Source organism: Zosterops lateralis (assembly GCF_965231275.1).
Source record: "Zosterops lateralis genome assembly, chromosome: 1".
Lineage (NCBI taxonomy): Eukaryota > Metazoa > Chordata > Aves > Passeriformes > Zosteropidae > Zosterops > Zosterops lateralis.
The window spans coordinates 149,204,106-149,214,735 of record NC_139762.1 but is presented as its reverse complement, the minus strand read 5'-3'; the positions used below and the strand labels follow the sequence as shown (position 1 = coordinate 149,214,735).

At 43.6% G+C, this 10,630-nt stretch overlaps 1 protein-coding gene across 2 annotated transcripts in view; it reads left to right on the top strand.

Annotated features, from left to right (window-relative positions):
• Positions 1-1,365: 1,365 nt before the first annotated feature.
• The window catches only part of TMEM65 (transmembrane protein 65), a gene marked incomplete at its 5' end in the record, with an annotated part of 29,901 nt that continues 20,636 nt past the window's right edge, over positions 1,366-10,630 (top strand). The window contains 2 exons of one of the 2 annotated variants that reach the window (XM_083859110.1): positions 1,366-1,684; positions 8,639-8,719. In XM_083859110.1, the coding sequence (XP_083715236.1) occupies positions 1,366-1,684; positions 8,639-8,719 (400 nt within the window). Of the gene's footprint in view, positions 1,685-4,313; positions 4,554-8,638; positions 8,720-10,630 lie in introns of both variants that reach the window. The other variant, XM_083859109.1, reaches the window with a different exon arrangement.

Sequence of the window (10,630 nt, the reverse complement as noted above, 5' to 3'; positions counted from 1 at the left end):
TGGAAAAACTGCATTTAAATGAAAATAGTAGCCTATACTCCTCTATCTCTGCTATTTAGCTAACAGGGTGAGAATTAAAATACTATATATTCAGCCCTTTACAACTTATTTTCTACATTTCTGCACTCACTTTCTGCTCCCTCTGTACTGTACATGTAGTATATGAATGCATAGTCTAGGTAAGGCACCTCTGTTTATTATGAGACCTTTGTCTTTATACGACATGTTAACTCTGCAGCCATGGAAACGGAAAGAAAATGCTGCTTTTTCGCGCAAAGTTAAAACTTTCTGTTTGCCTTCCTCCAAGGCAGCAGCAGATCCCTTTAGGTGAAGAAACCACCTGGATGGACATCAATAGATCTGCTACCTTTAGTGTTAAAAGTAAATTCTGAGTGCCTTCTGAAGTCACCTTCGTGTTAAACGAGCGAGGCATAAAATACGTGAGTCCCAGGTGGTTGTTTAGGTTCGCTGCAGTCTAATTACAATATCTAATTCAATCTGAACACAGTGCTTTGACAGAACAGTGAATAACTGTGGATTAACCCACACGGATGGCATTTGTAGCAGCGAAGCTCAAGAGAGGTTTAAAACCAAACCTGATTTTAAAATAACCTCTGTTTCCTCAAGACATAAATTCTATCCTGAACGTGGTTAGGGTTTTGTTGTTGTTGTTGTTGTTGGTTTTTTTTTTTTAATAACTATTCCGGGTGTGTCAGAATGACAAAACAATACAACCACTACAAGCAAGCGAAGAGTACTAAACCTATAACGGGATGATGCAACACCACAACGCTGTAAGGCAAGGCCCTGGAAAACGGGAAAGACAAGCAAAACCTCATTTCTGCCGCCCTGCCAAGCTGCTGGAGCCTGACTCCGGGAGAAGCCCTGTGAGCTCCGGGCCCATTACAGCGGGCACACCCCACAGGGTTTGAGAGGCAGCGCTGCCCTCAGAGCCCGCCGGGTCCCCTCAGCGCGGCCGGGCGGCGCCTGCGCGGGGCCGCCCCGGGGCCCTCCGCCCCGCCCTGCGCCCGAGCCGGGCCGAGCCGAGCCGAGCCGAGCCGAGCCGAGCCTGAGCCGAGCCGAGCCGAGCCGAGCCTGAGCCGAGCCGAGCCGAGCCGGGCCGAGCCGAGCCGGGCCTAGCCGAGCCGAGCCTGAGCCGAGCCGAGCCGAGCCGAGCCGCTCGGAGCGGGGCCGGGCTGTGTCCGGGGCGGGGCGGCGCTGCCGCTGCTGGCGGGAGCTGGGCTGGGCGGGGCGGTGCCTGGCGCGGACCGCCCGGCCCCCCCGGCGGAGGGAGCGCGGCCCGGGCGACTCGGCCGCGGGCGGTGGTGGCGGCCCGAGCGCCGCGCCCTTCCCTTGCCCGGCTCCATGTCGGCGTGGCTCGGCCGGGCGGCGCTGCTGCTGGGGCGGCCGGGGGGCCCCGCCGCCGTGCCCTCGTCCTGCCTGGGCTCGCTGCGGGGCCCGCGGTGCTGCTGCCGCCGCCGCCTGGGCAGCCTGCGGGGCGCCGCCGGGGGGCCGCTCCTGCCGCGGGGGTCGCGGGCGCTGGGCACACACCCCAAGAAGGAGCCGATGGAGGCGCTGAACACGGCGCAGGGGGCCCGCGACTTCATCTACAGCCTGCACTCCACCGAGCGGAGCTGCCTGCTGCGGGAGCTGCACCGCTTCGAGTCCATCGCCATCGCCCAAGGTGAGCCGCCACACACCCCGGGCCCGGCGGGGCGGGAGGGCCGGGGATGAGCCTCCCAAGTTTGGGGGGCCAAGTTTGGGGGCCTCCCACCCTCACCGAGCGGCTCCTCCGGGCGAGTGGGAAACTCCGGCAGCAGCAGGAGGCACCGAGAGGCGCTCGCCCCTCTGTTCGCAGGGTAATCGGGTAAAAAGTGATGCACACCACCTGAAATGTAGTTTCCAGAAGCATCCGCAGCACCTTTGGAAGTTAAATCGGCCCGCTGTGCCAAATCCTCGGGGGGTCTGTCATCCCAGAGAAGCACGGGTGGCCATTTTTCGGAATGGGAGTAGGAAAGTGTGTCTCATGAAACCCTCCCGACAGCAGGGCAGCAGTAAATTGATTTCAGAGCTGTTAGGAGACGCCGGGCTGGTGCTGCTGCCCTGGGAGCTCATGGATGAGTTACACTGCCCGCCCTGCTCGGAGAGCTGCCGGCGCTGCCGCTGGAAGTGTCACTGGGGAAGGTGTGTCTGTGCCGGGGAAGTTTACAGATGCCTCTGGATGCAGGGCTATGCAATGCCGATTAAAGTAATTCACAGTGATTTTTCTCATCTGATCCAACTGTTCTTGCCAACTTGACGCTGTTCCTTAAACAAATCAAAACCAAATCCTTTTAATTGCAACCTCCTTACTTCTGGTTCTGATCCTCGGCTGTAATTTACAATCCCCATTGCAGCGAAGATGATAGTGGGTATTTAAGAGATCAGTGTGCATTTGATCTAGGCCTCTTTGTGACTTTGACAGTAGCGTGCCCTTGGAAAGGGCATTTCTGTGCCTTGTGGCTCCTCTCTAGATGTCTGGAAAATTTTTTGGGTGGGCAGAGGAAAGGTCTGGGGGTCAGCTGTAAAAGTGCTGCTTTTGTGAAGAGACAGAACCCTTTCGGGTGTCCCTTTGGTTTTGTTTGTAGCACACTTGCATATAAACAGTTTCTAGTCAGAGTAAGAGTAGTTCACTTAAACGCCTCGTTTTGGGAGCAGCAGCGCTTCTCTGTTGCAGACAGTGAATCGGTTTTATCTGTTTCACAACACAGAGGGTAGAATGCTCTGAACTGCAAGCTGACACTAACTTTTGAATACTAACAACTAATACTCTTCCAAAATAAATCCTTCTCAGCTTCCGAAGGGTTCTTGCCGTCTCATCGGTTACTGCTCAGGTTAAACGGAGCTGTGTACCTGGAGGATCGTGTGGTCTATATCAAAATGAGACTTGAAAATTTCCGTGTAGCATCTCCACGTTTATACAGCTATAAATCAACAGATGGTCGTATTTAATATCTTGTTGCTCAGATGCTGTTAGTTATAATATGAAAGTCTGTTGTGTAAAATGCTGTGGCTTTCTGATGATCTAGGATTTAGAAGCAAAGTAACAAAAGCATTAGTTTGAGTTTAGACATTTTACTGCATGGGAGATTATTAGTTGGTTTTAAGCTTATTCCACGAGTGGAAATTGCAATTTACTTGTGCCCAAAACTGTAATAATTAATCTTGCTGGAGAGATTGTTTCAGCAAAATCTCAGTTGTGGGTTTAGTAGTCTTGTAGGTAGGGCTGCATAAAGGGTTGTAGTGCCATCAGACCTCATCCTTGGAGTCAGATTCTTCATCTGCCCATCTAGCTTCATAAGACTTTTTTTGTAGATAACCTTTTCCTTTAGCCAGCAGCAGACTGCGGCATGGTAACAGCTGTCAGCTTTTACCTACAAGAAATTCTGTTTCTTCATGTGTTATGAAAAAAGGAGAATCATAAAAGGGCTTCTAGTAAGTCTGTTAAATAGAAATTGGAGGAAAAAACCTATCTTGAATTTATTGCCCATAGCTGTTTTCTTGAGGATTGATATTGAAAGAATTCAGATTTTGCATGAAGTGAAGAAGGGCAGAGAGGTGTAGGATATGTATCATCACTCTCAACACTGTGGAGTGCCAGAAGATAAGGTGGATAGAAGGGCTACACTTGAAAGAAAATGAGAGACTTTTCTGAGCTAGATGTTTGTGTTCTGTATTTTAAATGCTTTATAATGTTTAGAAGATATTTTGTATGGTTGCTCTTTCCTGCTGTTGAAATGGTGACACTGTAGCAATGACCTGAATAGGTATGCAGGTTGTGAGTAGCAGATGAGGGGAGAGCTATTTGTGCCTTGTTTTCTAGGTACTTTTTCCAGTTGACTGGTGTCATTTTTGATCTTTACAAGTTGTGAGTTCAGTCAAGACAAAACTGTTTTAGAGATGTTGGGTTTCTTATCAATCTTCTCATTCGCTGGCAGCATGCTGTAGCTCCCAGCAGCTGATTCTTTAGCTGAGGTCACTGGTTGTACTTTCGTGTTGATTTCCAATGAAAGTGATCCAAATCCAGCCTTCAGATTCTCTTCTTTACTGCTTGCATAAATTCCCGTGTTCTGTTTGAGTCTGAAAAATCAGTTTCTCCTTGATCATGAAGTGCCTATGCAGTTTTGCTACTGTGCTTAAGCTTGTTTTGTGCCTGTGATCTTTTCATAACTCTTTATGGAAAGGGAGGTGTTAGCCCATACCCTCCTTAACACGGTCCTTATTGGGTTAAGTTTTGACCTTCTTCCTTCACTACCTCTTCTGTGCCCTAACAGACCCCATATCAGCTAGGGGAGGCTGTCAGCAATATGGGGAGACCTGGGCACATCAAGAACCAAATGGGGCGAGTTCCTCAGCCCATTCCCAGGCCCACCAGCAGAAGGATGCAGTTCCAGCAGCTAATTGCCCTAGCCCGCAGTATGACAGGACACACTATCTGTGGCCTCCGCTCATGGCAGAGGCTGCGGGGAAACCCTGCCCTTGCTGCGGCTGCTACGCCGAAGGACGGTCCTCAGGTAGGTGGGCTGTAGCTGTTACCTCTAAGTTAGATGAGTCTCTGAAGCGTTTTTGTCACTTAAAACATCTGTTGATGCTGTAGTCACAAAAACTGTAGATGAGGAGAGGTTTGTGAATATGTTCCTGCCTGCCATCACCTTGTCGCCTGTGTTACCTGGAGGTTTAAGGAGCTTCCAGATACTGGGCACTAGAGCTCGGTTAAGCAGTCCAGCTTATGAATAAACACTGACTGAAATTCTGCTGTTTGTGTTAGTGCTTCAGTAGGCAGAGCTCTTATCTGTGAGCATGTGATGACTGAGAGCTGAAAACCCGAGTTTAAATTCATAGATGCGTTTTGCACGGTAGAAGCTGGGGGAAAGACTGCAAAACTGAATCTCAATAGAATAGTTCTCAGAAAATATTTTGAAAACTGTCCTGATTTAGACTATAATCTGTATCCTACTATCTTAGAATTTAGTCAAAACATCACTGAGCTGTTCTTTCTGAAGACAGCTGTGAATCCCAAATCCTTTCTCATCTCGATTTAATTTTCCTTCTGCATTGAAGTTGTTAACTATTTTTTTTCCTTCCCTTTTGAACCTTGGAAAGATGAGTAAGGTGTCCCATTTTCCCAGGAAGAACTTTGAAACAAAGTTTTTAAATTTTAGATTATGTTTCTGGTAAGCATGTTGGTCACACCCAGCTACCCCAGATGGAGATGATACATGTGGAATTGAATACAAGTAATTTGTATATTTTCTATTTTCATAGTTACAGGAACACTGAAGTAGCAAGTAGGCCGGTTGATTTCAAATGCAATGGTCTTGCTTTCTGTTTCTAGAAGTGGTGCCCTGTAATCAAGGTTTAGTTTTGTTGCCTTCAGATAGTCAGATTTCTGTTGTTTCTTTCTTGCATGATGGAGATGAAAGTGTAAAATCTTTCAAAAAATATGGAGAATGATTTAATGCTTCTGACCTTCTATAGCAATATTCCATTGACAAAAGTGGCATTAGGAAGAAGATGGAACCTCTTTCTTAAGGAGCTTATATTTATATTTAGAGTTTCTACCTTTAGTTTCCAGTGTATGATATAAGATGATTCATGAAAGATGCACTTGTAAGCAGTGCAGCAAGCCTGGTAATGAGGAGGGAGAATAATAAAGGGTTTGATTTTTTCAAGTAAGAAACCCTAAACTTGATATTTTTGCTGTGTCTTTATTGCTTCCTAGGGTACTGTTGGTCTTTTATGTGCTGCTTTGCAATATTCTTCAGCCCAGCTCTAACTACTTTTCATTAATATTACTAACACAGTGCTTATCTAGGGCCTCTAAGAAATCTCAGGTCTTGACAGTGACAGAATCCTTTATTTTTCCATCTTTTGTTGCAGAGATGGGAATACAAATCCTGTTTTCCTGTCTTTGTGAACATACACATAAAATATGTATGTGTGTATATAATACATAAAATAGATGCTTTTAATATATAATGTTTGTACATTGAGCACAATTCTTTGAAAGCACCCAGTTGCATTTTATACTTTTGGTGGAAGACTTTTGTGATATGATCACTAAATAAAAGACTTTTTGATGTGGAATTTCTTCTTCTTCTGCCTGTTGAGGTTGTGTATTACCTGGAAAACATACAAAAACACCATAGCAGTGAGTCTTGACAGCTGCTTTTGTCATTTTATATGCAGGTTTTGGAGAATGCAGTTTCTGGCTAGATTCTCTTTGAAGGCCCTGGAATATCATACCATATATAATAATCTGAGATACATAAATAATCTGAACAAAACGGTGCATTCTGATAGAAAACTGTTCATAAGTTCAAGTTGCTGTATTTTTTTCTTGTTAAAAAACCTAGTGTGCAGGTAAAGGGCTCTACCTCCTTGCATTCAGTTGGGCTGACAGCTGGTGCAGAATCTCTCAGGGAATTCAGAAGGTTTTAGCTTTTGTTGGGTGAAATCTTACTTTGATGTCAGAAGAAGCCTCACTGGCTTATGTTCTGGTGTTAAATTTATGAGCTCCCCAGTTTACTGGAAAAGCTTGGGAAGTATTTGAGTTTATGTGCCTCTGCTTCCACAGTTTTGCAAAGAAAATTGCAAATTGAAAAGATGCGATGTCATCAAAGACAAGTGGATTTCACTGAGATTTTTAGACTCTTTAAACAAGTCTCTTATGAAAATTATTCTGTTGTGTGTATCAGATGCTTCTTGCTGATATGAACCAACTGGTTCATCTGCCATGGTGGTTTAGAACCACTTGGATTTTAGTGCCTCTTTTTGCTAGAACTGAATCTCTGTTAACACAACAAAGCACAATTCCATCCTTCTGGAAGTACTTGTGTTGTTTGAAGAGCGATTTCACAGTGCAGGTGTGAGGTTTGTGGTGAGGACTGCCCTGAGCCCACTGAGCTGGGAGAAGAGGAACATTTCATACTGAGCTGGGAGAAGAGGAACATTTCATGCTGTTGTGCTTTGACAGGTACCATGATGGGAACAGTTCTGTCGTCCTGTCTCCTTCACCATGGCATATGCAGGTGAATGCCATGCTGTGTGTGGAGCAGTGTCATCAACTTCTCTCTCCCTTGCTGTGACCTAGGTCAATAATTTTTTTTAACTCTAGTGTTTGATTGCTATTCTAAGAAAAGGTCTTCTGGCAGACTGCTGGTAAGTGTCTGATTCACAAGTTTGAAGTGTCCTGTCAAGCTGGTATAATGACAAACTCTTGCCAGCCTGCTGTGTGAGTTCCTTTATGCTCTTAGACCATTGCAGCCTACACCAGGACTGTTACTGATCTCACTGCTGAGTCAAAAATACTAGGTGGTGAAAGAAATATTGTGTTTCAGATTGAAGGATGTGCTACATTTTGCTTTTGAAACTTTTATTTTAATATATCTCCTACCTCCTGCCTGGAGTCTTGGAGCCCTCTCCTGAAGGCAGAGTGCAGAAGGAAAAGTGGGGCTCTGCTGATCATTTTCATTAACATCTGAATCTCAGGAATCACAGAATATCCTGATTTTAAAGGGACCCACAAGACTCATCGAGTCCAGGTCTTGGCCTGGTACTGGACACTCTCAAGAGTCACACCATGTGCCTGAGAGCATTGTCCAAATTGTCCAAATGCTTCTTGATCTCTGTGACGCTGCTGCTGTGACCCTTTCCCTGGGGAGCCTCTTCCAGGACACAACCACCTTCTGAATGTGGAACCTTTTCCTAATATCCAACTTCAGCCTTCCCTGGCAACTTCAGGCCTTTCCCTTGAGTCTGCCACAGACAAGAGATCAGTGTCTGCCCCTCTGCTTCTGTGGGCTGAATAGTTCAGGCTGTTTAGCCTGGAGAAGAGAAGGCTCTGGGGACACCTTGTAGCACATTCCAGCATGTAAGTGGGTTTTACAAGTGTCCTGGAGAGGACTTCTCACAAAGACATAGAGTGATAGGACAAGAGGGAATAGCTTTAAAATGAAGGAGGGTAGGTTTAAATTAGCTATTAGGAAGAAATTCTTTACTATGGGGGTGGTGAGACACTGGCATAAGTTGTCCAGAGGAGCTGTGAGCGCCCCTTCCCTACATGGCCAGGTTGGATAGGGCTTGAAGCAACTGGGTCTAGTGGAAAGTGTCTCTTGGGGCTGGAACTAGATGATCATTAAATCCCTTCAAACACAGATTATTAGGTAATTTAGGAGCTGAGGTTTAATGTCATAAACAAGAAAATTGGTGCATGGTCACTCATGGTAAAACTATTCTGAAACTGCTCTCTGAAAATGTCAGCTGTAACTCTCTGCCTTTGTACCACCTGTAGCAAGGTAATGTTTTATGAAGTTCATGATTTTGCTGTGATTTGTTGTGGTTTGGTTTGCTTCCATATTCTGAAATTTTACTTGCTCACATAACTTAAAGCAGGTTTTAGTATGCTGAAATGCAGAAACTTTGTCTTATTTTTTTTTGCTGAGAAAACCCTGCAAACAATCAAGTGGGATTGGTGTAAAACCCCCAGAAATCCGGTCTTAATATTTATAAAGGATCTTTTCTTGCTGGCAGATGCTCCAGTATTGATTGAAAGGTTTTAAATAATGACTGCTATTTTGCTTTTGAAAACTCGTTATAGCATCCAGGTATCCTAAAGCACTGCTACCACTTGAGAGTCCAGCAGAGGAGGTAGAGTCACCAGAGACCACCAGTGTACTTGGTACAGTAGAAAAAACCCAAATGGAAAAGTGTGTTTGCTGACATGTGCATTGCATAAGGCCAGCAGGCTGCTGCTTTGACAGACTTCCTGCATGCTTGTTTTGATGCATTTGGCATGTATTGCTGCAAGAAATAAAAATACACAGGTTTTGTTCGTATTCATATAAAGCCTTCAGTCTCAAGAATTTCAGCAATCCATATCTTCATTTACTTATGTTTAATTTGACCAAGGTGTTTCAAGCATAGGTCTTTTGGAAACTGCTGCTCTATACTATAGTTTATAGTTAATACTTCAGATATTTCAGATGATGAAACAACTTCATTTTTTTGAAGCAGCTCACTGTCAGCTACCTTATGTTTTTTTTTTTCTTGGAAAGCGATGTGCATTAAATTATGAGGTCCAAATATAATGCAGAAATAATACTAGTATTAAAAAAATATTATTTAGTTAGCTGCCTTTGCCCTTTCCTGCTAAAGGTAAATAAGATTACTTCAATTAAAATAAAAGATTGCTCCAATTAATATTTGTTTTGTCTTTTGCATGTGTTTAAGCCTGTGATGAATACAAAACAGGTGTCATGCACAAATACCTTTTAAATCACAAAACAGGAAAAGTATCTGAATCTTAAACCATTGTTCTTCAGCTGGGTGTTTTGTAAAACAGTACATTTTAGAGCTAAAAGGAAAATCTGTCTCCCAATAACTCTCTTGTCCAGTACAAAAGCTGTTTTTGATTCAGGGCTTTTTACAAAAGATCACTTGAAATGCAGCTTTTACTTAGAGTGCAACTTCAACCCTTGAGAGTGATGGATTCAAAACATTTAGATCTCCCTGCAACAGGCATGAATGAAATAGATCATGTTTATTCTGTGAACACAGAGGTTCTAGTGTAACCTCAATTAAAAGCAAAGGAAGTCTTCCAGTTTCTCTAAGAAAGAAATTATTTAAAGCTGACTCATTCAACTGAAAACTCTTAGCTTTAGTCAGCCTTATTTATTATTTAATCAATCCAAATATGAAACTACAGAGGCAGCTGTTGTCTCCAGAAGAAATTCCTTTCTAAAAACAACAAGTAAATGGAAAAATAAGTATATCCTGCAAGCAGAGTACTTAAAGAACCTGTCTTGGGTCCTTGTGCTGTTGTTTAGATATTTTTACCAATTGGCTCATTTTGAGAAAGCTGGACATGAATACTTGAGCTGCCTTGTGCCCTGCTTCTACTTTGTCCTTAAATTAGCACAGTGATATTTCAAATATTCTAAAAGCCTGCCTTTTTGTTTCTGTTTTGTTGCTGTGTGTGAGAACTTCCTTTAACAGTGAATGAACATGGAATTTTTTGGGATGTGACTAACTCATGCCTGTAACACATACTTCCTCTGAAATATGGGGAGCATTTTAAGACAAAGCCCACAAAATACTTTTTTTCAACCCAGCAGAGTGCATGTTTCATTCAAAACTATGGAGTATAAAACCACAGCTTTTTTTTCCAGTGTTGATTTACTTAGAATTCTTAGACATTTCTGTGCTAATTGTTTATAAAATACCTTCCCTTGCAGCTGGAGTACATAGTGATACTTGCTGATTGTTCTACTTTTTTCCTCTATCAGTTGCCAGTTTCCTTTTGTATATGATGGGCTCATCATGTTCATTCATTTTTCAGTATCGTTTGAGTTTTTATTAAATTTTATTTAGACTAAGATACTTTTGGCAAATACTCATTTTTTTAATTACAATTATTTTTTTTAGATAATAAAAAGGGAAAATAGGAACATATTTAAGACTCTTTGAGATGAATAATACGCTTTATCAACTCTCCTATTGGCTTAAAGCAGCCATAAGAATCAGGTGGTTTGTTTTATTATTTCCTACTGCTTGTGTGTAGGGATAAAACCTTTCCTCAGTCCTCTTGAAT